Below are 26,838 nucleotides of genomic sequence, written 5' to 3'. Positions count from 1 at the left end.
TCCTGATGGCCCTGTCCCTGGGGGAAAATCAGTCCAGGGCAAAGGATGATGGGAGGTGAAGCCTGCAGCCAATTACAGATTGGCTCAGAGCAGCTGAGTGGACAAATCATGGCTTTATGGCCAGATGAAATACCCAATATTTGCCTACTTGAGACTGCGTGGCCCGTTGCCATGTAGTGTTTAATATGTGGTCTTGTCTGACATCATTGCCTAGTTTATTATCGCAATTCCTCTAAAAAAAAAAAAAAAAAAGGGAAGAAACGATTATACATTGAAATAGGGTCAATATGAAGGGGCTGTCTGACACAGTCGTGTGAGAGAGTCGGGTTCCTATGATCAAAAGAAATGTTTTGGACCTGGCTAATTAAGCCTGTTAGAGCTAAATGTCCCCAGGGTTGGAAATGGAGCAGATGTTGCACACCAAAGCCGAGCGGCATGTTGACTCTCTCAAAAGCAAACTGCCCAAATGCTGCTGAAGTGCTTTTTTGGGGGGGTTGTTTTTTTTTTTTTTAAGCGATTACAGTATTATCAAAGATGGTTTCACACATCATCAGGCGACGCTGAAATTTGAAACCTAGTTGATGTCACGTGTTGACTAATTAATGGTGTTTTAGGTTTCAACCTCAACTCTGGTCCACTTAAGATATCTAGATAGCTATTTTGTTTCCTCTGCCCTTCCTGTACAAACCCACTCATTGTATTCTGGTTTTTAAAAAATACATTTTTGTCTTTGTGTGTTCATTGCCAACTTGCTGATGATAGCTCTCTGCGAACCCACTTGATTTTGAATTGAGTTGACATTTATAAAGGGGTGAATAAAAGCATAGGTGTGAATTAAAGCCTAACTAACAGCTGGCCTGTCACTATGGGGCCAGTGCTGTTGTGTCTCATTTGTTATGTTCTCATTGTTCGCTGCCGGACCAGTATGAAAACATGGCTTCCTGCTGACCTGCAGTTTAATTCACACATCAATAACCCCTGGCTGATCTCTGACCCCTCTAGTTGTACTAATTGTTTGATGCGGGATTGATGTCCAACGCTGCATCAAATAACTGACGAGGTGTTGGCAGCGTAGCACGCCGGGGGGCTTTGATCCACTATGCGTTCTGGAAATGTCTCCGCTGGCCAAAAATAAAATCTGCTACCAACATTTTGTCTACAGAGTCACTGCAAAATAGAGTTAGCTTCTTTTCACTCTGACAGGAATGTGCTTTGGCCAAATCTGAACTTTTTAAGAGGACAGGATTATGTCACATTTCACATTATTTATACTTATGATGCCATGTGTATCATAATTTGTACACACATTTGCACTTGTATATTGTCAACGGGGGAAGGTATTTTAATACAAATTTGTGTTTCATTTTACATTGAGTAATTATGAAACTAGAGGTGTACTCTGAAAGCTCAGACCTCTACTGAAGCCTAACAACCAATGGATTTTCAAAGGGACAAAAGTGAAACTGAAATTCTTGGGTCAAATTTGAGTAATTCTCTGTCCTTCCTCCAAGTTTCAAGTGGATCACCACCGTAGTTAACATGTAATTCTGCCCACAAACAAACAAGTGGAACCCATTACATTAGCTCTCGGGCAGGGGTTAAAGCTATGCCATGCTGTTTTAAACAAAAAAACAACAAAACTAAAAATAACCAAGATTGTAAGATATGATGCTGCATGACTTATGTTACATCCCTCTGTACAGATCTGATAATTGAGTGTGTTTCTTGTGTAATTCTGCTGTGTACCTGGATGGGGTTTACATGAATAAACTTCATCAGGGAACAGATTTTGTACCTAATCAACTGGTTCCACTGGTTATATCTGTGTTTGATATATGATGGCCTCCTAATCATATACTGGTTTGTGTTTTGTATGAATAGACCCTAACAAAATATTCGTCTTCTCTTAAACCTGCAACCTTAAAATAAAATGCATCCCATTGTTGCTATGTCAACGAGCAGAAAGAGGAAATTGTGGTGCTAAACAATGTTTTTGCAGCTTCACCTGTGTAGAGACATGAAACAGACATGTATGCCCTTTCCTGCACCCACCTTACTCAAATACAACCCCTGCACTTGGCTGCTAGACATGTGTAATGTTTGTCTCAGCCATTATGAGACAAAGAAATGCATACATGACCAACATTACAACCAATATAAACTAGTGCACAGGTCACGGCTATAGGGCAATGACCGTGCTGCCAGACCTTCTTGATCTCCACTCTTATGCAGGTCCATGTGTTCACTTAGGCCCCTTGCACATGGCTTAAAGACATGTTGCTAACTTAAGAAAATGAATCAGGGCTAATCTTCATGGCCTGATCACACTGCTATTTTACAGAGTCATTAATGAGTCCAGTTCCAGGTTAAGACTGGCCTGTGGAGAGGCTGAAGGATTGGCTGGCATTAACAGTGCAGGCAAATCTGTAGGACTCCCCCGTGCCGGGCCCAGCAGCACTAACAGCAGAGGGGTGTGGATTTACTCAGTACAATCCTCTAAATGAGCTTCATTATACTGGCCTATCCAGGAGCCCCCCACCCACTGCTACCCATGGATTAGCAGGTCGTCACAATCCCCTGTCCCCTCCTCCCTCTCCATGCTCACACTGTTGCACATTGCACTTTTTTGATTCTGTTGCGTACTACGAACCTCCCCCTCCTCCCTGTCCTCCCACCCGCCTCCTCCCCACACGCTCCCTGCAAGCTTCACTGCAGATAAGCTGTTGACAAGATTAATGCATCTGTATCAAAAGTCTAGAGCCGCTTTGCTTTGTGTTGTTTGCGAATCCCCTTTTCCAGGTCAAGCCAGATTGCCTTAACTGGGCTAATATGTTTTCAAGCCAAATTTAACAGGCGTGCAGACAACAGGCCAGTCACCCTTGTCTAACCAGTTTCCTGACAGCATTTTTAACCATATTTAGAGATAATGTAGTGGTTCCAGCACTTACTATTGGATGAATAAGCACATGCTGTATTATTCATTATGCACTTTCCACTGTTGTAACCTTATTTGGAATCAATTTTATTTATTGTTGTGTGTTGTCGTTTATGTGTTTTGGTGCCGATATGTCCCAGCAAGAATGCACACCCCAGAGCATTTTTCAGAATTGTGTTGCTTTGGGACACTTCATGTTAAAAATGAATGCATAATACACTACTGCCCATGGCATTATGCTGTTATGATAGGTTGAATGTTTCTTTTAATTTTTATCTGTGTATTTTGTGGTGTGTTTCTTCTCCAAAGGAACTCCGGTCAATCGTATCCCCATCATGGCCAAGCAGGTCCTGGACCTGTACATGCTGTACAAGTTGGTGACGGAGAAGGGAGGCCTTGTGGAGGTCATCAACAAGAAGATCTGGAGAGAAATCACAAAGGGACTCAACCTGCCTACCTCTATCACCAGTGCAGCTTTCACCCTGCGCACACAGTAGGTCTAACATGTCACACAGGCAGCAACATTAATGTCACTGGCTGCTGAAGGAAGGATGCACAATAATGTTGGCATGTCATTCTTATTGGTAGATATCGGACATTCTTTTAAACTATATCAGTATCAGTTCTTCTCATGTCTCTTCTTTGATTATAATCATGAAGAGGAAACAACAACAAATATGAACAAAGGCTTTTCCAAATGTTTTTTGGGGGGGGGAAAGACAAAATGTGAGTTTCTCAAACTCACAATGTTTAATCGTGTTTCAATTATCATGTGATTATATCAACATCAGTAAATACCAGCCATCGGCCAAATAAGTTGTAAATTTCAGCACCAAAATAAAGAAGCTATAGTTTGTGGTGTGTGTTGGTGCCTCATTGGGGAATGTGTATCTGTGTGAGTGTGAATATCAATATCAACCCTCACCTCTGTGTTTACACACATGCAAGTTTGTTTCCTCTACCGAGCTGCTTTCCCTTTTCGCATCCAATCCCTCTGTCCATTACATCACACGTAAAGCCTATTGATTCCCATAGATTTATTGATGTGATCTGGGTCAGAGTTCACAAAGACTGAGGTGGGGTTTGACTGATGGCTTTCTAGGCAGAACCTCACCTTAAAACTCTCCCACTCTCTTGATGGAAACCCCTCAGTAGATGTCACACCTCTATCCTGTCCACTCCTAACTTGCCCTAATGAACCTTTATTTATTTTTAATGTTGTTGTGCTTTTATGTGGCAATGCTCTGCGGGCTCTATCTAATGGATGTTGCTCTTCGCTTCTTATTGATCCTCAATGCTGTTGTTCCTCCATTACGCAGTCAGCATGACTGATACTGTATGTTCTTTTTACCGTACGTTCTAACGCCATGGAAGACATATCTTGGCTGTGACTGTGCATACTTGGAGGGCCTAAGTGACGTCATTCAAGTGTACTCAGCATGCAGATCATGTTTTGCGCAATTTCAATACCTGATGCCTCATTAGATTCACTGCGAATACAGGCACACGAGTAACAAGGTTTCTTTCAGCTTTCTGATTAAATGAAAGTCACGTCATGTGTGACTGAGGATTAGAGAAATGAAAAAACATGAACACTGCTTCATACCTGCTGGAGAAAACATGTGCATACATAATCAAGTTTCTAATAAGGTTTCTGGTAGGGGTCCAAAACCAAACGTCCCGAGGTTCGGTTTGCAAATAGGAACTGCACTTTTTCACTCCCATAAGGAAACAACAGTTACATTAGGTTGTGTGGTCAGCTCTGCCATCGGTGAGAAACAACAGGCACCCGTGTAGTAATGGCCATAATAGCATCACAGCAAAATGCCATTTGTATTTATTCATTTGTGCGCATTGTCTCTGTGTTTTTCTGCCATTTGCATTGGATGTTTTTTTTCTCCTTGACACAAACCTTACTGAAACACAAACACCACAGTGCGAACCGAACCGTGGGCTTGTTGGACACTAGTTGCTACATGGGTAAATGCTGCGCAAATATTAAACAAATGTCAAGATTACACAAATCTATTCCACTGGCAGAAGATTTGTAAAAACACGTTTTCAGTTTGTGCTGAACTGTTCTCTACAAAGTCTGTCTTATCATGTCACCTTCAGTCGAAATGAACTGTCCTCAAGAAGCTGCAGCTTACGTCTCAGTTAAATTTAATATCATTCATTCTTGGTTTAAAAAATACTTTTAGGGAAAGGTCAGAATGTGTTTTTCCATTTGTTGAATGTAAAGGCAGACTTTGAATTGAATTCTCCCCTAGACTGCTTTATAAATCCATAATTGTACTAACGCTTCACCTTGTGTGTTTGTTCATAGGTACATGAAATACCTCTACCCATACGAGTGTGAGAGGAAAGGTCTCAGCTCCCCAGGCGAGCTTCAGGCCGCCATCGACAGTAACCGGCGTGAGGGTCGTCGTCCGAGCTACAGCAGCAGCCTCTTCCGATTCTCTCCCTCTCCTAGCACAGCTCCTCACATCCTCTCACCACCCAAGATGCACCTCGCAGCTCTCGGGGCCGGGACTTCAGGGGCCCTAAATGGACTGCAGGCTTCACCGGGACCGTCTCTGAAGAAAGGTAAGAACCTTGTAGAGAAATCATGGCACAGAGACCTTTGGTGGTATGATTGAAATATGATCGTTATTGATTTCGAGATTTGGGGTCATCCATCACGTGGTCACAAACAGACGACTCAGCTCTCAGCTTTACATACAAACTCCTCTTTGCAAAGTGAAAACTGTGTTGTTGTTTTTAAGACACAGTGACATTGATATTGTTCGTGTTTTGAAAACAATCTCTCATCTCTTATCCTCAAATAACAATATGGGTTGGGCTATAAGTTTATAGTATGTGGGGTTTATATTTAAAACACGCCAACCCACAAGCAAACAGTTCCCAGAAGTGCATGCGTGCAGCTGTTTAGAGTGAAGACGGGCGTTGCCACACAGAAAAAAAGCATATATGATTAGAGTCTAGATTTATGAAGGTTATATTAAACCGGGTAAATGTTTACTTCATGGACTGTGGATTCTTTATACTGGGTGGATTGAACTGGAGCGTTCCAGTTAGACTGTGAGGCATTTATAGAGAAATACTGCCCTCTGTTGCTGAGTTGTCGCCAGCCATGTAGTCGTTGCAATCGTAAGTTAGGGATGCAGTAGGACTTGCAGGTCGAGTTTTCATTTTAATGTTTTCAGGAAGCTTTGTGCAACTGGCAAAGCATTTGGAGGACATTACAGGCCCTGACAGTGGACACATTTTTTCTCAGAATGTTCCTTTTTTTTCTTTTCTTTTTGTTAGATGTGGATAAATGCACATTCTTGCATGCTGATAATTATATGCATGTGTACACTGAAGTAGTGGTATGGGTCTGATCAGTTGACCCTCTCTGCCTCCACTGTATCTCACTGTCAGTTTTCATCTTGAGGGCTTTTATTTGACTTTGTGTGTGTAGTCAGTCCAGGTGTTTAGGACCCCATGTGCAAACCAATTCTCCCTGAGGCTCCTGAGAACCCTCACCTTTACCACTGATTAATGACATGGTTCCCACGCTGGCGGGGGCTTTATGAACTTTGAAGCCTTCAGTCCACATCAGTAGGATCCTGTTGATAACTGTCATTAGCCCGCTGTCTGCTATCTGATGTCACTTTGACTGGGATGGAATGCGATTCTTGTGAGACCCCAAATGTACCCGTGGCTTGACTTCTGAAAGCCATCATACTTTAACCAACTCTCTAGAAAACGCCTCTGCTTTCCACAGAATCAGTGAATAATGTTGATCTTAGTATCGATCTGAATTGTGATGTTCATTTCGACGACAATCCACCTCCTTATGTGATGAGTCAGTCAACGTCGGTGTGTAACTGCTTCACACCCTCTACATCAGCTCAATTTTCTCAGCTACATCTGTGGTTTTCAACAGGAACATGCAAGAAATTAAAGGCTTCCTATCTGCTAAAAAACATTTAATCGGAAACAATACCTTTATCATTTTCTCAGATTCCTTCATTTGTGTCTGTTAATGCTGTGAGTTATTCAGATTTCCTCCCAGTCATCGATGCTAGTTGTCCTTACCACCTGTTTTAGTAACCTCTTATTCTATTCAGCTGAAAGTAAAGCAGCCGACTTTGGATGAGAGTTGGCACTTGGCCTCGCTGACATGTAGACAGCCATTTCAAACTCAACTGTGCCCTTCAGTTTCTCACCAAATATGAATTTGTTATCCATCTACCTTACCGACTGATGTTCTCACCAGTTTTGCTCAGTACACAACAGAAGTCACACAAATAGCAGAGCTGGGAAGAGAAGCTTGCAAACAGACTCAGAACCATTTCCCCTATCAGATCTATCAGTGTACGGACTGCATTTATATTTTATAGCCCTCCGTTTCTCTCCTGAAGATGACCTGACCCCCTCAATCATGGCAGCGAGGCCCTCTATGGCTTTGGCCCTGGGTCAGCAGCAGGTTGCAGGCTTGGCACGTGCTGCCACGCTGGAGCAGCTGAGAGAAAAACTGGAGACCAGCGGCGGATTGGAGGGCCCAGAGAGAAAGATGGCTCGCCTGGCAGAGGAGCAGCAGCGCCTGATGCAGCAGGCTTTCCAACACAACCTGCTGGCCATGGCTTCCCAGATGCCCATGAACCTGCGCCTGGGAGCCCCCACCATGACCACCAGAGGTCAGTGCTGCAACATTCATCAGTGTTGCATTACAGGAACTTAAAGAAATGTTAACTTTTCACTCTTCAGTCTAAATTATCTGTGGAGTCCCCTTTGGCAGCAGTAATTCGAAACCCAACATTTGTAGATAGTAACATGTATGTTTATTCATGGCAGGCTGTTGAAGGGAAACTTATAAATATATGTGCAATACACACACACACACACACACACATATATAAACACTTAAGGAAACAAGGACAACATCACAACTCAGTCTCCCTGAAATGTAAAAAAACAAAACAAATGCAAATGTCTTCAGTCAACATCTACATTTGTCTGTCTTCAGATGAGAAGCAGCAGGACATGTCTCTGAGCATCTCGACCAATGGAAATGCCAGTATCACTGTCTCAGTGGAGGTCAATGGCACAATCTACTCAGGTTTGTATGAGCGTGAGGGTCAGACACTCCGAGTAGAAATAAAGGCACCGTGTTGATGGGACAATATCTTGTGTACCGACAGGAACCTTGTTTGCCCAGAAGACCGGAGGGAGCCTGGGGCCTGCTGCCTCAGCTGCTGCTGCTTCAGCCTCCCCTGCTGGAACCAGCACCAGCTTTGGCTTCTCTGCACCTCCAGCTCAGACCCTCAGCCCCACATCCTCCTCTTCCTCCAAGGGCCCCAGCTCGGCTGAGCCGGCTCCCAGCGGGTCACCCTAACTCAGGCTGCCCTTTGTACCTGCTCCCCTGGACTCCCTTCCACTGGGAGGCCCAGCATGAAAATACAGTACAATGAGAAACAGAGAAAAATAACAAACTGTTGCACAACAAATACCTCATCAACCCTGTCGACCTCTTGGCTGTCCAATCATGAACACAGAGCCCGAAAATAATATTAGATAACATGTGCCGGAACGCACAGCTATGCATTTTATTAAACATTCAAATACATACACACACACACACACACACACACACAAAATCATGCATACACCGACATACATCTACACATCCACTTGTTAATCTTATTAAACATGCTAAACACAATCAGCTCAGCCAAAACCCACTGACAGGTGTCGTCACAACTGAACTTGAAAAGTTTTATCTTAGGACATGTTTGTTTGTTTGTTTGTTGCCATTTTGTTGTCCTTCTGATTTTGTGTTTTAGAATGATTTTGTTTTTAGTTTTTCTCTTTTTACATACCTCAAATCAAGTAACCTGCAGTGGTGTCTTTACCTCAGGAGCTGTAGTATATTTAACCTGAATCAACTTTATTTTTGTATTCTTTTTTTTGACCTAGTTGCAATCAGGGGAAGTCGGGTATTTCTCACCAGTGGAAGCTCCAGAACAGAGCGCCCACCCCACAGTAACAGGCCTCGAACGTGGCTGCTCAGGTTACTCTAACACGCTGCAGCATCTCGCTGCACTCGAACCGGTGACTGATCAGATGCTGTAGATCAGCTCGTTAAATACCTCATTTCATAACTCCGCCCTCAGCTCAGATCATGTCAATCCATTAGAGCAGCTGGAAGGTGCACAAACCTCCTAATATGGACGCGATGTCACCAGACACTGTCCAGAGAACCATCTAAAACACAACTTCTCACAGGTTTGCACTCGCTGTCTTTAAAGAAGTAGCACTCAAAGTTAAGGGACCGTCGGTGCACGCCGAGCAGACGCAGAGATCATTTATCTAACAGAGCTGCTACGACTCTGTGTTGTCCTCCATGTTGTTTGTGCATCCAGCCACAGCCACGAAGCTGAATGTCAACCCGACAGCTCATCCATGCGTAAAACATCGTTCGGCCTCTCTGCTCTGGTGGGCATCTCAGGAAACAATGTGACAAGGAATCACTGATCATTTGAAGAGAAAGAAAAGGAATCACACCTGAAGAATGCACAAGTCTACTTGACTGTTCAAGAATACCTCATCAGACTCTCTCGGAAGGAGAGCAACACTACATACCTCACACGGCTGAGAAGCCATCGAGACTTGACGCCTGAACCTGAGATGGAAGTCCTGCCTGAACTGAAACTGACAAGAACGTGCTGACACGCTGCTGCTGCTGGTTCTAAGAGACAAACAGAACTTCCTCTCTTGCATTCAATTGTAGAACTTGTTTAATGCTTGCTTCTGTCTTTTTACCCCCCCCTCACATGTTGAAATGTCAGTAGTGCTTTTTTTTTTTCAGGGAAGAGGATAAGACACTGACAGGTGTAGGGTGGCAAGGGTGTTAACGGGTTTGAATATTGCAAAAAAAACAAAGAACTTGCCAAGTGTATTTGCCCAAAGGAAAAACCTGTTATTACACTGAACATGAGATAGAGTCACTTCAGGTGCATCTCATTTAGATAAATGGTCTGTTTGTTACAATAGAGTCTGATATGCAGGAAGAAAATGTGTGGGTTTTTTTTATTCATCATCTGGAGATGATCTTATCTTCATCAAAGAAATGTTCAGTGCTTTTTTTCTTTTTTTTTTAACCATTTTACAAGATAAAACGGACAACGATGCTGCCTGTCACAGAGACCTGTGACCACCCACATTTCTTCAGTTACTCCATCTGACATTCAAGCTCATTTTGAGTAAATATGAAAAAATCCCAAACTTCTTTCTTGTAAAATGTGAAATAATCAGTGCAGTGTAGTTACCAAAATAATTTCAAAATCCTTGAAATGCCATCATACTTTCTTAAAACAAAACCCTTTATTTAAGCGAGATGCTCCTTTTTAAGTGCTTATGTCTTACATTGAGTGTAAAAAGATTTTGTCAAAATTAGACAAATATACTTGTCAGACTCTGTTTTTTTGCAGTGAATAAATCCAGACGACCGAGTTAACCTTCAGTCTGAAAATCGCAGTTGCAAATCGCATGTGTACAATCACGTGACTGGTGCTTGAACACCTGGAGCTTCTTGTCCACGTTGGCCTGGGATTATTGCACAGCTAGAAACCAAAAACTAGACAAGTCGCTCCTCAGGTGCGGGCCTGCCTACGGCTGCTGTGGTCGGGCTGCACCAGAGGGTGGCGCAGTCGGCCGCACCTCATTTAAACAGATTTGTTGCGGTCCAAGCAAGTGAACGTTACTCAAGAGAATCAAGAGGATCATTTTTTTCTTGATTTAAGAAAACAGTCAGACAATTAAAAGTCCAGATGTAGGTGTACAATCGATGAGCAAAAAGATTAGAATCAAGAGGAGCAACCTCCAAGAAATCTTTGACACTCACTGGAACTGGGGGTGGACTGACTGGCACGTCGCCCTCCTCCTGGGGCTCGAGACCCACTTCCTGATCATCCACAAGCAGCTGGATTTTCCCTCTGACATCTAGGTGTTTTCCTCCCTTTAAATATTGAAGCACCACAAAGGATGGGATGGAATTTTCTAGCTTTACCTGTGTTGAATGTGAGGCATTTTACCTGTTCGAGACCTCTTCTAGCCCAGTGTGGTGAGGTGGGCAGCCTTGTTGCTTTTACTAGACTGTATTTTAGCCATTACATGTTGCAGTCGCTTTGCAGTGCAGATCACCGTCAAGGGTTTGAGGACGGTGCCGTTGGTCCTGGGTGGCCTCTCGCAGCCCTGTATGACACCTCGCTGTATTTCCTAAAGTGTAGACGCTGCCTTAACATAGTTGCTGGTGAGATCCGGCCAGTGCAGGTTTCACTGCTCAGCTGGCTGGGAAAACGTCTCTCTCTCTCTCTCTCTCTCCTACTCTCTCTCTCTCTCTCTCTCTCCCCTACTCTCTATCTCTCTCTCTCTCTCCTGTAGAGAGGAATCACTGTTTTGTTTGTTTTTTGGGGAGGGGGGCACTTCATTCAGACATTAGGCAGTTGTCATTCATGCTGTTGAGAGTTTTGCTATTTATTTGTGTTGATTTTTTTCTTTTTTTTTTTCCTGGTGGACCTTGTTTTTAGTAACCGTTTTGCTGGATCATTTAGGCCGTGTTACTAAAACATTTAATGTTTTTAAGTCCAAGTTTTGTTTCATCTGCTTAGTCTATGTAATGACTGATAGTGTAGCTTCACTGCCTCTGTGTGTGTGTGTGTGTGTGTGTGTGTGTGTGTGAGAAAGAGAGCAAGCAAGTCCAGCTGAACTTCAGTGCAGTTGTATGCTTTTAACAAAACTGCAGCACCAGATACAGTTGACAGCTTTATTTGATCACATTTTATTAAAGGTGGGGGGGATAAAAAAAGTGTGTGTGTGTGGGGGGGGGGGGGGGGGGGGGGCTCTGTCCTCCTTGTGTTAATACAACTCCCGTTTGTAAACTGGGAAAAGCCCAGTACAGTGACAATCGTCCGCTGCTTCCCCACTCAGAGGTCTGTGCTTCGAACTAGTAACCATTAAGACATCAGACACCTGACTTGCTGCGTGCGTGCATGTGTGTGTGCTTTTGTCCTCAGACACCCCCCCCCCCCAATACCACAATACCTCAGGGCAGTGGGCTGCAGTCACTGTTGAGCTGGACGTTGACGCTCCACTGAGGGACGAGCACTGACGGACGCTGTGGTCACTTAGCTTAATGCTACTTAAGACTGATTTTGGTTTTGCTGTTGCATTTTGGGTTTTTGTCGTCAGTAACTGCAGGAAAGTCTCGTCACTCGGGAAGCTGTGAAGTTGGATGTCTGCAGAACCGTCTTTTGACTCATGAGTTTTTTTGTTGTTTTTTTTTTTTTTTTTTTTTAGTTAATTCAGTTTTAAATTGTTTAAAAACTAACCTGATCTGTGTAAAAACAGGCGCATATGCAAGTGGTTATCGAATACCTCATTTATCAATTTTATGTTGTTTTTGGCTTGTACAATGCTCCGTATATTAATTGAACTGTGGGGTTTGTGCATATTTTTGTACTGTTATTATTATTATTATGGACATGATAATAATGATATTACTTATATTATAGTTTTCTCTTTGATTAAAAGCAAACAAAAATAGGGCAAAACACATGAATGCTTGTAAAACTGGTTTGTGCTGATTGTATTTAAGAGGAGCACTTTTCCAAAGTGGTTTTCACACATTCAGTTTTGTTCATATTAGTAATATAAAGATATGGTTCTCAGGGCTTTAAACTTGTATGTCATGATAAAGTTTTACTTTATACCTTAATTTCACGCCTGCTTGTTTTATTTGTCCCTCTGAAAACGGCAGCAGGACCGCCGGGTACAATGGCGCTGCTTTGCTGTCACACCCGGATAAACACGCATGCGTTATCATGTCCTTTAAAGATGAACCTCCAATAACGTGACTCCCTTTCACTCGTCAGACCTGCAGGCTTCCATCAGTTGTCCAGCCTGCCCTTGCACAAAGTCAGCCACGTCAAGGTTCCAGGGTTAGTTGTTCACCCGCTGCTCAGGAACAAGCCACACTCAGGAAGTCTTTAGATGGTCGTGATGCGACTCGACTTGCGGAACTTCCTCTCGTTCACGTTTAACCGTCAAACGTGTGATTTCCTCACTTCAGTTCTGACTAAACCTTGAAGTTCACAACTCCTTCACACCTGCTTGTGTAGCAGGATTTTTTTTTTGGTTGCGCTATGAATTTGTGATAAAAGTCATTGTGGTTCTTGTGTTCAATACTACAATGTATCACGAGTCTACTTGCTTGGTTATGAAGGAAACTGCAACCAGAGAACAGATAATTGAGAAAGGAACTTCTGAACTCAAACACAGAAAAAAAAAAAAAGCCTGATTAAAGACAGAGGATACGGTGCTGCAACATCAGTGCAAGGTTTTAAAATTTATTTGAATACAAAAATAAATTTATTGCAAACTTATACATCTTGTACAGAGACAGAAGCTGCACCAACAGTAAATTCAACTCGCAGTTTTACAAAGGACTTTTACTTTTAAAATTAATTTCCTGAAAGAAACATCAGCTGATCTTCAATTTATCCTCACCTGGTATTTGGCACTGTAAACATCACACTACTACTGCATCGGCTCTCACCACTGTAAAGTGCTCAAGGCAGCTGCGACAACGGCAACGTTGCAACATGCAGCCGAAACGCTTCAGGGTGTCGGGAAACATTATTGCCCCATAAGAACAAAATCTGAGACAGCACAGAGACGACTGGGCTCCCCTGATGAGGCATCCTGCGTGTTCTGACCCGAAATCTAACATTTGACAACGAGTGAAAGAGGAAATGACAACAAAGAGGTAGAGAACAGGACATCTCCACTCTAAGACAAGGTCACAGTGAATGCACCACCTGCAAGTAGTTTCTCAAATGAACAGAACAGAAATACAGCGTTGCAAATAAATACGTTGTTGGACTCAAGTTGCATTTCGTGGCAACATTTTCCTAAAGTGCTACAGTGCGCACAGCGATTTTCCCCTCTCAAATGCTCAGAGACAGTTCTCCTGAGCTCACCGGGACGATCCTGCAAGCAGAACTGGCTTGAGGCTGATGGAGGCGGATGGCTAACAACAGAAAAACGGTCAAAAAGTGTCAATTCAAAAAATCTCCAGCGCCCGGTCCCCCTTTGATCCACGTCTTCTCACCAGGCCGAATACTCCACAGACGCTTCAGATTAGGCTGAAAGCAAAGCAACACTTCCATTCAGTGCTCCCATGAATGAGAAGGACCAGCTGGCCTTTCCAGCCACCAGTCACCACGAGCTCCAAGCTAAATACACCTGGCTGGCTCTTTCTGCATTCTGGAGTCACCCATTGAAGTACAGCAGGGAAAAGATGTGTCTGTGACCTCGAACTTGAAAAGGTAAAATGCACTTTTTGGGGACGAATCACTGAAGACTTTGTTTCCACGTTGCAACATGATACAATCAACTCAGGGACGGTGGGGGGACAGACTCAGCGTCCTCCTGCTTATTTTGTAGGACACGTTCATTGTGTACTTTTACTTTTTTATAAATATGACATTTTTAGGCACAATTTGGAAAGAATGTGAGCTTTGACAGATAAGTCTTTGGTTAAAGGAAGGCACAGTTTCTAATTCCAATCAGGATTATTTTGCTCGTCCAAGCGTTGCAGCCCTCTGATTATTTTCTCAGGACTAACAGGATGCACTCTGGATGAGCGCCAGCATCAGACACGCCCACAGCAGCGGGCTGGATGAGTGCCAGGCTGCCCCGCCCCTCATCAGCAGCTGGTACTCTACCAGAACTTTGCTGTAGCCCTTCTCCTCCGACACACACGTGTAGGTTCCCTCCTGCTGTGGACTCATGCTCTTGATCAGGAGGATGCACTTGGACACCGAGGCACTCTGGATGCAGGGCATCGAGTTCCCTCGGTGATGCCAGGTATAGTGAGCGTGATGAGACGATACCGGACACTCCAGGAAGTAGTTGGACTGAGAGGGAACTGTGGCGTTGCCTGCAGATATAACTGCGCTCCTGTCTTGTCTAAACACTGCACAAAGAACACAAGGACATCGTCAAGTTCTAAAGTCAATGTTTCCTCAGCTTTGCTTGTCGTCACCTTCACGGAGCCCAGACCTCCACATCGGGGTCTCCAGACACTGAAATTACTGAATGATTCCTGCTATCATATTTTAATTACACAAGTTGATTTCTATTTTGTGTTTTAGCAATAACTTGGTTCACTATTAAGACATAAATTCAATAATTTGGCCTCTCATGGGGGTACAGTGGTATACTCACATTATCTATGTACCTACAGATGAGAATGAATTATTAAAATAGAAACCGTTACGAAAACAAAAAACTGAGGGAAACGTGTGGGATACTGGTGGATGGACTCAAGAGAAACATTCACAAAGTAGAGGTCATGACCTCCTGGAAGTCTTGAAACACACAAGACAGTTTTAAAAAAATGGTGTGTGCTGTATTTGGTTGGTGGGGGTGGCGAGGTCTCTGGAGACAACTCTTTACTGGTCAGTTTACAACCAAATTAGTCCAACCTAATTCAACTGGGAGGAGTGGGCAGCACCCAGCAACCAAGTGCCCTTCCCTCGGTCAACAATCACCTCTTAATATCGGTGGAACCCAACGCTCAGAGATCTCTGACTGCTCGCTTGTAGCTCTGTTTTGATCTCTTAATTCACTGTGAGTCAATAAACAGACACTTGTCTAAACTACAAGCAGACATGTGATCTGTTCTTCATGTCAAAATACTGGCAGTGACATCACGCAGGCGCCGCCACTCACCTCCAACAGCTGTCCCGAGGCTGAGATGAAGCCGGGTGAGATTATCAGAATCAAACTGGCACGGCAACTTCCACACGCAGTCCAAACAGCCTCGCGGCCGCCTTGATCATTCACAACAAGTTCAAATGGGGTGAGGAGTTTTACCGCATCGCTGGAACAACCGAGGTTCTCAGGCCACAGAAGCAAAGTCTGTTCTGAGTTGTCGTTCCTGTCACGTTTTACATGGACATTTGACCCGCGTTCTCTGGAACGGCGTTCTTCCTCAACAGACGACACGGTGGGGGTGATCTTTCACGTGTGAGCGGTCATTTACTGTGACGGCACGGGTCACGGGTCTCTGGCATGTCTGTGTGAAACCTTCACATTTCCTACAGACTAATAAAAACGCATGTAAACACTGTGAATTAAAGAAAAACAACTTCTCTTTGACGCGCCTTTTCAAACGCCGGTTATTGCCTCCTAATTTGTGAAGAATCCCATCCAAACTGCTTTCATAGTCCCGCTAGTCTTCGCTTGAGCAGCTCGTTAACGTCACATCAACAGCATACGACCAATACACCAAGAGGGCAAAAAAAAACGAACGTGGAATAAAATGAAAGTTCACTGGGTTATAAAACCGTATCAAAAATGACCAGCGTCCACCCGTGGCATCCCAGCCAGCAGCCCTGAGGTGGGCTGACTGGTTTACTGACTGCTGCTCTCCTGCCAGTCAAACCTCTGAGTTATAAATGTCAACAGATGACAAAATGATGGAAAGTCGTGACCTTTCATTTCATTCAACCTGAAGAGAAATGGAACTGGGATGGAATTTACAAACTGCACCTGTCGAGTTTCAGAAGCAGCTGTGACTGAGGAAGTGAGAGCCCATGGGTGATGTCACAGGTGCACAGACAAGGTAGCGAGGCAGAGAGCAGGGGCGGTTTACATTGCAAATATTAGAACAACAGGTTTCCATAGATAAGGTGTGATGACAGCCAGGTTTCCACAAACAAACCAGCCCAGGACTGAAAACCTGCAGGAGCGGGAACAGGGACCAGGGCCTGGAGCTCCACGTATGAAATGAAATAAAACACAGAAGCAGCAACAGGCTGGAACCAGCAGCTTTGCTCTGCTGAACCAAATACAAACCAGGTCAGAGGAAGCAAACACCCCACTGCAGCTAGAGAGCTGCTTTTAAAAGCGGCTCTCTAGCTGCGGTGGAGTGTTTGCATGAACAGCATCACATGACCTTTAGCCAGCAGCTTCTAACCACAACAGGTCCATACCTATGAATATCCACAAACCTTTTCTGTGGAGCTGAAGGGTGGTAGTGGACAGACACATGTTATGGTTCCTGGTGGCTACGTCCTCAAGTATCCCACTGTGAAAGCAAAGATTCGTCTGCGTTAGAAAAACGTCTCTGCGCACGCACAGCAGATCCACGACAAACGGACACCTAACATTCCCGCTGATATGGGAAATCCGTTCATTTATGGTACCAGTGCATTACTGGAAGCTGCAAAATCATAGGTTCAATTCAGAGGAGCGCCTGCAACATCTTTTGACTGTCAGAACCAAAGTTCCACGACCCGCCCTTCATCTCGGCGGTTTCATCAGACATAGGGACATCAAATGAGTCGCGGTTGGAATCGAACAAATGGGGCTCCATGTTGGTGACAAATGTGACCTATGACTCCACATCAGTGCCCGACTGGAAATGTAGCAGGAAATATAGGTTTTGTTGTACATTTTATATTATATGAACATTTTTGTTGGGAAAAGCTTCATCTACGATGTTCCTGAACAGCTTCATCTACGATGTTCCTCTGGTTGAACAGCTTCATCTACCATGTTCCTCTGAATGAACAGCTTCATCTACGATGTTCCTCTGATTGAACAGCTTCATCTACGATGTTCCTCTGAATGAACAGCTTCATCTACGATGTTCCTCTGGTTGAACAGCTTCATCTACCATGTTCCTCTGAATGAACAGCTTCATCTACGATGTTCCTCTGATTGAACAGCTTCATCTACGATGTTCCTCTGAATGAACAGCTTCATCTACGATGTTCCTCTGAATGAACAGCTTCATCTACGATGTTCCTCTGAATGAACAGCTTCATCTACGATGTTCCTGAACAGCTTCATCTACGATGTTCCTCTGGTTGAACAGCTTCATCTACGATGTTCCTGAACAGCTTCATCTACGATGTTCCTGAACAGCTTCATCTACCATGTTCCTCTGAATGAACAGCTTCATCTACCATGTTCCTCTGAATGAACAGCTTCATCTACCATGTTCCTCTGAATGAACAGCTTCATCTACCATGTTCCTCTGAATGAACAGCTTCATCTACCATGTTCCTCTGAATGAACAGCTTCATCTACGATGTTCCTGAACAGCTTCATCTACGATGTTCCTGAACAGCTTCATCTACGATGTTCCTCTGATTGAACAGCTTCATCTACGATGTTCCTGAACAGCTTCATCTACGATGTTCCTCTGATTGAACAGCTTCATCTATGAGCTGGAGGCAGAGCACTGACATGTGACTTTCGTCCTCTGGCCCTGAGCCCAGCTTTGACCGACATAAATCTGTTGACAGCTGTCGGAACAAAACGCTGACAGCTGTTGAATAAAGGGCATTGTTCGGTTATCATAAGAGAAAACTGCTGATATCGCGCTCGTCAAAAGGTTGGAACTGCATACAAAACAAAAGAGCTGTCATGCTAGCATGGCAACAGGAACTCGAACGGAACCACTAAATGAGAATTGTCGGATAGCCTTCTCCTGAAGGTGCTATGATACCTCGAAGAGACGAGGGCGGGGGCGACTGAAGGATGGCGGGTGCCTGTGCCTGTTTTTGTGTTGTACAGGACCACTTCCTGATCTTTATTTTAACTGTGGACATTTTGGTACATTAAAAAAAAACAAAAACAAAAACAAAAACAATGCGATAGTAAGAAGTATCATTTCCTGTTCATTGTAATTTTGCAGTTATGTTTGGACGTCCTTACTCAGGCTCAGGGGAGCAGTGGCTTTTGTTCCAGTTGCAGTAGGGATCCCTGGCCAGGACGCAGTCCTGACATGTGTCTCCATACTGGGCACAGTTCGCTGCGTCCAGCTGCACCAGTTCATTTTGGGAGCTCACGTACAATTTCCTCTGGAAAACAAAAAAAAAAGCACAGTTCCGTGAATACAACCCCTGCGTACCTTCACCCCTCCTATTCCAGAACTCTCACTCACCGAGGCGCGGTGAAGGATGATGCTGCTCACATGATGGTGGCTGAAAGGCCGGTATTCAGCGATGACAAAGGTCTGATTCTTGGATTGCATGACTTTATGAACTCCTCCATGATCTATTCAACGGCAAATGGGGAGGAAAGGTAGGATGACTAATCAGCAGCAAAATGCCAACCATCCCACTCATGTCCAACACTTTTCGTGACCTCATTCTGACAAAGACAATGAGGCATTGTGAAATGAAATGACAGCCGTTACTGAGTGATCATAAAACCTTTCATGCTGTTCCATTTACACCGCGCAAAGGTTCATATTCTACTTCAGGGAACTGTGAACAAAGTTGCCTGTTTTCAGGTGCCTCTTTGAGCTTATTTCTTCTTAGACGTGCCAGTGGATGTTGCTCTACACAGCAGTTTTAAAGAGCCAGGAGGAGGCTGCAGCCCTGACTTGCTGCGGGTCGCTTGTACTCAACATCACATTTCCAACTTAAACTAATATATATTTCAATGTTATCTTGATGTTACAGCGACTTTAGAACAGTGATGGACGTAGTACTTTCTCCCCTCCAAATGAAAGTATTTCCATCAAATGTTTACTTGATTCACTTGCTGAAGGACTTGCTTTTAAAATACTTGACTGTTCAAAAACACGGCCGTTGTGTACTTTGTCAACCACAAAACTGTGATGCTTAAAAGACATAGTTCACCCAAAAATGAGGATCTACAATACCGCTTTTATTTTGAAACATTGTTGCTAAAAATAAACGGTCCCAAACAAGAGTACTGAAGCAAGACCTTGATGAGACCTGGCGGCTTCGTCACCCTGACCTCTGTCACCCAGTCACGTGACCACTTTAACCCATGACAAAAGAAGAACTTGGCCACTTCTCATCTTGTAACAATTGCTTCATCTCTGTCAAGCAAAGTGTAGGGAAGACTGCAACAATACACAACAGAAATGACAGAAGTTAACATGAGGGACACACACATACGATCCCACATGGTGTGTGCGTGTTTGTTTCGGGAAATCACAAGCCACAAATCAAAACCGAAGATCTCCACTTCTCTCATGTTGATGTCATGAGACAGGAACATCCAAAAAGTATCATCCTTTACAGGTTCACACTCAGCTTCTTTGAAAAGGTAGAAATAGTGAAACTAATGATCAGAACCTGGAGTTCTGGTCTTCTCTCCCCTGCAGCTCCATTTGTTGCTCAGATTATGGAGTGAAACTTTGTGTTAAGTTTGGTCATTTGCGTAACTGGAACAGGAAGCTGTTGCATTTCCCCCTCAGTGAGTCACACCACACACCTACGAGGTGTCATGACAACCTAGGGCCCGTCCCTCGTCTATGGAAGCATCACACGTGTACCTACATTCCAGTCATCAAGCCACAACTAACAGCTGAGGGCTACACATTCTGATGCAGACCAAAATCCTCCCCAGCAGCCTCTCCTCAATCTCTGGCTTCCTCTCTGGCTGAGTAATTTAACTTGTTGCCAGCCCTGCCCATGCATCCTGATGCTGCTGCTATGCCTCATTAAGATGACAAGTATGGCTTGTTCAAACACCCCACGCCCGCCTCACCCCCCAGCTTAAGAAATCATTCCCCTTTGTGTGTAATCATTTCGATAAACGCAGAGTGCAGTATTCCTGGTATCAACCCCCTTGAGTCTTTAGAACTCACGTAGAGACAGGAACAGCACGATGTGGTCGCTGTTGCTCCGGCGCGGCTCTCTGTCCACGTAGATGTGAGTGTAGTTGTAGCGACTGATGAGAAGTGGGTGGGTCTTCTCCATGGGCATAATCCACTGCTCCATCTCCGTGGTCTTCTTGATCATTCTCAGGGCATCCAAAGAGATCTTTGTGCTGTCTGCAACACACTGGCAGCAGGAGTGGCACATCAATGACCTTTCCCAGTCAAGCGAACAGGGAGGAGCACTAAACCTGCAGTTCATCTGACGGCCAGGAAGAAGGGACTTCTAGAACTGCAAAATTCTCGCTTGATAGCGTACTCAGAAGTTTCGTCACGAGCAGTCCTCGTCACTGGTTTTGAAATTTAAAAAAACAAACAAATACGGCAGGATTTGCTTTAGGGCGAGGCTCACTGCTGGCCAGCTCATCCAAATTTGCTTACGGGAAGCCAAGATGGCGAAAAACTTCCTCGGGTGATGTCACGCTTGGTCTGTCAGCTTCTCCTACGATGTATGGTTGCACGCCAAATTAAAGAGGGGCTCCTGCCGTCTAGGGTGAGGTCAAAAAATAATCTTACCGTGTAAAGAAAAAAAAATTGTGCGTCAGAGCATTTGAGGGAACAAAATGAACCCTTTGCACCTGCTGGACCAGGTAATAGGAGTCTTTCTACGGTGCAGGCATGATATTCAGTGTTATGAGGTCATTGTAATGACGGGGGTTTCTCCAAGGTTTATTGAGAATGTGGAGAGAGAGACAGCTATTCCATCATCTTTGAGCTATGCTGGTATTGACCATCACTTTATTGCTCAGATGTGCTTTTTGTAAGAGGAGCTGAACAGTGACAAGACTTGCATTTTTTCCACTAAGCCATACCTCCCTGGGCCTGTCCTGCTGGCCGTCCCCGCTGTAACCTTTGAACGGCGACTGTGAGAAGACCTTGTCCATGTCTTGTACGGAGTAGACGCACACAGCGCTCATTGTCCTGCAGAGACACAGAGGTCAGGCTGGTGAACACCAATAACAGGAAAGTGTTCTGCTCGGCAAAGACCTGGGCTGCTAGCTGCAGACGGGCTCTGTCTCAAAAGAGTGGAACAGACCTCCCGCCACCACAGAAAAAAGGAAGTTAAAAACATCATTTAAGGTAAAGGAGAAGGAAACATTTCTGTGTTCGAGTCAACAGCTTAACAGAAGTACAACTGTTTGTCAACCTCACGCTGAACTGGAGCAAGTTGGTCTGAGTATCTTACGTTTTACCAAGTCAGGATATAGCAGGGTTGTATTTCTAAGTGAGGTTTTGCGTGCAGGAAAGAGACTCAGCAGTCTGAACAAGCAGATCATCTGCGGATCTGCAGATGACTAAGCACGCCATGGGCCCCACATTTTAGCCAAATGTTTATCTTGTGACTGTATGCTTGATTTACTTCATCCCACCCATGACGATTAATTTTCAGAAGACGCACAATGAGTCCCTGGTACATTAATATCCCCTCCAATTTTGCCTGAATGATAACAGAGGCCTACCACTCATTTCTGAAGAGGGCATAAACCCTGGTGTCCTGCCAGTGGTCCCCGTGCACAATCGCCACATCTACCAGCTCAGAGAAGTGCTGCTTGCTATCAACGTCCCCGCAGAACATCCTGGCGCTCAGCTGGGACGTCCAGATACGCTGCAGGTTGTTCTTAGGCCCACCGTTATCTGTCTAGAAGCAGCACAGCAGTGGATTAGCCATTCATAACTCCTCCAAAAAGCCGACGCCCAACTTGAAGACATGAACTTGCTGGCATGCTGTGCAGGACTCACCAGGCAAACCCGGGTGACAAAAGGGATCCACATCTCACTGTAGAGGCCTGGGTCTTTGTCTCTCTCCGTGTAGAAAGCATAGGCCCTGTCCTGCAGAGGCTCTTCCCTCCGGCTGATGAGAGCTAAGCCCTTGTATTGCTGCTCTACAGGCAGAAAAAAACATGACTGTCTCTTCACATTTAAAAAGAAGGCGCCAACATAGACCTATTCACCATCCACAGATCCAGACAAGAAGATGGACGCCATCATTGCACTGAAGGCTTTGCACCAAAGATCTAGTTCCAGCTATGTCTAAAATCATACTTCAATACCTCCTCATTTTAAACTGGATCATGAAAGTAGTGTACATACAATGGTAGTCATATCAAATGGCAGTTTTGTGGGGTTTCTGGCTTAAATTCAGGTATCCACCTAGAGCCACTGACTGTGCTAAGCTACTTACTGTAGCGGCTAGCTTGTCTTAGAGGGTCTCTATCTTCATGTTTGGCTCCAGGGAAGATGACAAATTAGCACATTTGACCAAAAGTTAGCTTGTTCCTCGAAAGAAACTTTCAAACATTAAAAACCCCAACCAACCAACCAACCACCTCCATGCTAATACCTTTATCGTGGCTTGCTGGCCCAACTCGGTTTCTCCCAAACTTGTGGATGCCAACGTACTCTTGAGATCCGGAGTATGTCACCAAGAGGACAGCATCTGCTCCAGACTCTGGGACCACAAAGAAAATCATCCTGACAACATCCAGGATTCCTCACAGTCTGTTCGTTCACCCCCCACATGCCGCACACTGTTGTTTCCTAGTGTGTCACGACTGCAACTGTGTGGCTTTGGTCTTGGGGGGATAGCCGGTAAAGACGAGCAAGCGCTGCTGCAGCAGCTTTGCAAGGAATTGTAACATAAATGAAACGCCATCGCGAAGCCACGGAAACATCCAGTACAGTAGAGCATTCAAGCGAATGTGTTCATAACAGTGAATAAACTCAGGAAATCTAGGAAACCAGAAAGGGAAGATTGATAAGGATCCTGGGGAGAAAACAGAAATCCCGGAGGCGCTCAAAACAACTCACCAGCAAGAGCAGAGTGTGTGTTTTCCTTGATTTGAAAATGTGTTATGCTTTCTGTAATTTGCTTTAAATTGTCCGCAGGCCTGCACACGGGCACCTCCTCCGATAGCATCTGCAAAGGAAAAAATAAGTCAGTTTTCATTTGGTCTGGATAAAATCCCCCAACGGGAAGCGATGAACTGATAGGGAAGTTTTAAACAATTTGCGTGACGGCTAAAATGTTGGGTTTTTTTTTTTTTCTTGGAGAATATTTTGTTGATTTATTTTCCCACTTTCTACCACAGAAGCAAAGAAATTGTAGTATGGAAAAATAACGTCTGTTTCAACAGTCACGCGGTCAAGAACTCGTTAGATCATCCCACCACGTCACAGCACCGCGTGGTTCGGCCGTCGGTCCCACACAGAAGGAGCCGGTCGGCTGCCACCCTCTCCTGCACCAAAGAGATGTTGTAGCTGCAGTTCTGCAAGAAGGGAGAAAGAATGACCAGGGTTCACGCAGCAGGAGCAACCGGCGAGCCGCAGCTGCTTCACACTTCTGTCCTCACTTTTTGCGGAGCCTCGCAGTCGTCCCACAGCACCTCCTTTCCCACGGTACTCTGTGGAGAGAAGTAATACTACGTTCCCTCGAGTAGCTCCAAAATGCATGCTGTTGGTACTTGAACTACTGGTTTAATCAAACGGGGCAAGAATTTACTTTCACCTTCAGAGAACTTTGAAAGTTGAGCGTGTGCAGGTGTGTTGGTCCGACGACGGTGACGACATCAGGCTCTTCCCTCAGGAGGATTCGGACGTGCGTGTTGTCTCCGGGGAGTGGAAACCTTTTCATCGGGGTCTCTGCAGTGAAAATGAACCTTATCATCGTAAATTCTGACGTGAGTTTACGTTTGTGTCTTTGTTATGGTTCTGCTGTATTTTCAGGTGAATCCAGGCTTGGCGAACGGGAATTGTTGTTTTTTTTGTTGTTGTTTGTTTGTTTTTGTTTTTTAAACAGAAGGAATTACAGCCCCACGTGAGCACTAACGTTCACGACAGCTCAGCTGGCAGGATGCAGCACTGAAACCTGGATCTTGTGAACACTGGGCGCCTCCTACACGTTAAACACTGGGACTTAAAGGAGGCAGGAAAGGTTGTTGTTTTTTAAAATTGAAATTTAAAAAAAAAAAAAAAAGCAAAATGAAAACTCCTAATCATTTTTCTCGGGCGATGGTGGCTCAGGGAAGTGTTCTGGCCTGTTCTCAGCGCACTGGACCAGCGGCTGGCGTCTGTCTGAACAAACAGAACATTTACAGAACTACAGATTCAAAATGTGTCTGCACGGATTTTGAGGTTCACTGACACCACATCTCACAAATTCAGACCTCAAAGTTGTTGTTTTTTGTTTGTTTTTTTTAGTTAAGTTGAACATCTCATGGCTTTGACAGAATGTAAATCTGATTCGTTTTATTCCACTGGAACAATCTTCCAGCTGTGTGTCACTGAGGACATTCTCTAAAGTTCTGACATACTTATACTTCCATCAACTACTTCAAAGTCCTCTCTTCATTGCCGAGGCCAGTGTTGCCCTTTTCACCCGCCTCACCTACTTCGAAGTACTTTCCCTGTGATATGATTATATGATGTGGTGCAGTACTGAGTTATTAATACATCATATAAAGCACCTATGAATGCTCTACAGTGGCCTAGATGATGATACTCTCATGTAGAACTGTGAGGATTAAGGATAAAGTCGTGCTGTGTTCAATATCAACCCGACACAGGATGATCATACTCCTTTTGCCTGAATCTACTTCTACTTCTAAGCATTAGAGTACTTCCCGTGTTGTCGAGGAAATTAAAGGGAAGCTTACCTTCGTCCGTCAACACCATTCTCGGTGAATGCGTCGAGCTCCCCGCTGTCAAACATTCGAGGATCGGGAATAAAAACCAAGAAACTCTTAAAATGAAGGAATTCATCTTCAGGTGTCGATGGACCGAGGCTCGCGACGTCGAGAGTGCAGGTTGTGAAGAAGGGCTTCCTCTGATTGGCTGTTGGTTTTGTTTGGGTTTCGCTACGTTACCCCCCCCCCTCCCCCGCCTTTTATTTTTTGTAATAATGGCGATTATTACTCATACATTTTTATTGTTTTTCATTCTTTTTGTTGTTGTTGTAATCTCCTCTTACAGTTTCTTTTCATTCATAAAAAACAAAGTAAAATAAACCACTATATTTGCTTCGACTGGTACTTTTTTTCCTCCCCCCGTCATCAGGCTCCGGTGGTTCTGTCAATTCCGTCCTGTAATAATCCACCGAAAAGAGACGCTAACTGATGTATAAATGACTGTAAAATGACCCCCCCCCCCTTTATTTTCTTCTTTATTCTGAACCAATTTATCTGTTCACTCAGCTTTCAACCTGCAGATGGCAGTGTTGGTGCGGTATTTAATCACCTATGAAACAGAGCAAGGCGGCACAGTGGTGCAGTGGTTAGCCTCACAGCAAGAAGGTTGTAGGTTCGAGTCCCGGTTCGGGCACAGGCTCTTTCTGGGTGAGTCTGCATGTTCTCCCTGTTCCTGCGTGGGTTCTCTCTGGTACTCCAGCTTCCTCCCACAGTCCAAAGACATCAAGAGGGGACGAGGCTGATTGATACTCTAAATTGACCGTAGGTGTGGCTGTGAGTGTGAATGGTTGTCTGTCTCTATGTGTTGACCCTGCCATGAACTGATGACCTGTCCAGGGTGAACCCCGCCTCTCGGGTGAAAATAAACTCAACATGTTTGTTTTTGTAAACTAGTGCCTGCTGATACTGCCCATCCCCATCCCAGCAGGCACTAGTTTACAAAAACAAACATGTTGAGTTTATTTCTTCATTTAAGCCTGTATATATTTAAACATCACATTCAGAAATCCAGTAGATCTCCCCGAGCTGTAATTCACGAAGGGAATCAGCACCTCTGGCAGATCGCAGCAGGAACCCAGTCAACCAGCCTCATCATGCCCTCTTGTGGACCATTGCTGTTACTGCAGACGAAATCAACATTACATTTCAATGGAGCGTTTTCTTCCAGTCAATCTGGGTTTAAAAGACATCATCTAGAGGAAAAATAAACACTTGCAACTTCCCAACTCCTCTCTCGGTGATAGAGGACAATGGTGTGAGTTAATGGATGTGTGTGTGTGTGTGTGTGTGTGTGTGTGTGTGTGTGTGTGTGTGTGTGTGTGTGTGTGTGTCTTTGGCCAGCAGCTGAAACCAGACTGCAGCTGTGACTGGAAGCTGGCCAGTTACACTGGGAATGCTGCATCATGCTGAAAACTCACTGCAGTTCATATTCATAGCAGCGTGACTGGTTTTGACTGGTT

At 44.5% G+C, this 26,838-nt stretch overlaps 2 protein-coding genes across 5 annotated transcripts in view; one reads left to right on the top strand and one right to left on the bottom strand.

Annotated features, from left to right (window-relative positions):
- LOC147269723 (AT-rich interactive domain-containing protein 3B) overlaps window positions 1–11,818 on the top strand; it is a 52,351-nt gene extending 40,533 nt beyond the window's left edge. For all 3 annotated transcript variants that reach the window (XM_086189734.1, XM_086189741.1, XM_086189750.1), the window contains exons 5-9: window positions 3,245–3,428; window positions 5,262–5,521; window positions 7,345–7,620; window positions 7,950–8,042; window positions 8,125–11,818. In XM_086189734.1, coding sequence (XP_086045860.1) covers window positions 3,245–3,428; window positions 5,262–5,521; window positions 7,345–7,620; window positions 7,950–8,042; window positions 8,125–8,318 — 1,007 coding nt within the window. In that variant the 3' untranslated portion in view covers window positions 8,319–11,818. The remainder of the gene's footprint in view (window positions 1–3,244; window positions 3,429–5,261; window positions 5,522–7,344; window positions 7,621–7,949; window positions 8,043–8,124) is intronic.
- A 1,495-nt stretch (window positions 11,819–13,313) lies between these two features.
- Window positions 13,314–25,524, bottom strand: LOC147269722 (semaphorin-7A). Of its 2 annotated transcripts, none has more exons than XM_086189711.1 (14): window positions 25,349–25,524; window positions 24,202–24,335; window positions 24,047–24,115; window positions 23,864–23,962; window positions 23,505–23,613; window positions 23,038–23,145; window positions 22,437–22,579; window positions 22,157–22,335; window positions 21,509–21,617; window positions 20,628–20,823; window positions 18,945–19,057; window positions 18,716–18,861; window positions 17,002–17,078; window positions 13,314–14,960 (listed from the first exon to the last, which is right to left on the bottom strand). In XM_086189711.1, exons 1-14 carry the CDS (start codon window positions 25,452–25,454, stop codon window positions 14,605–14,607), a joined length of 1,944 nt encoding a protein of 647 aa, XP_086045837.1. In that variant the 5' UTR covers window positions 25,455–25,524; the 3' UTR covers window positions 13,314–14,604. The 2 variants fall into 2 exon arrangements, with proteins under 2 accessions (XP_086045837.1, XP_086045847.1); XM_086189721.1 differs by having other exon boundaries at window positions 24,047–24,097.
- Between the last annotated feature and the right edge of the window lie 1,314 nt (window positions 25,525–26,838).

The sequence above is a fragment of the Aulostomus chinensis genome, chromosome 2, assembly GCF_037954235.1.
Source record: "Aulostomus chinensis isolate RoL2024-O1b breed Wild chromosome 2, RoL_Achi_v1.0, whole genome shotgun sequence".
Classification (NCBI taxonomy): Eukaryota; Metazoa; Chordata; class Actinopteri; order Syngnathiformes; family Aulostomidae; genus Aulostomus; species Aulostomus chinensis.
This window is presented reverse-complemented; position numbering and strand designations above follow the sequence as displayed.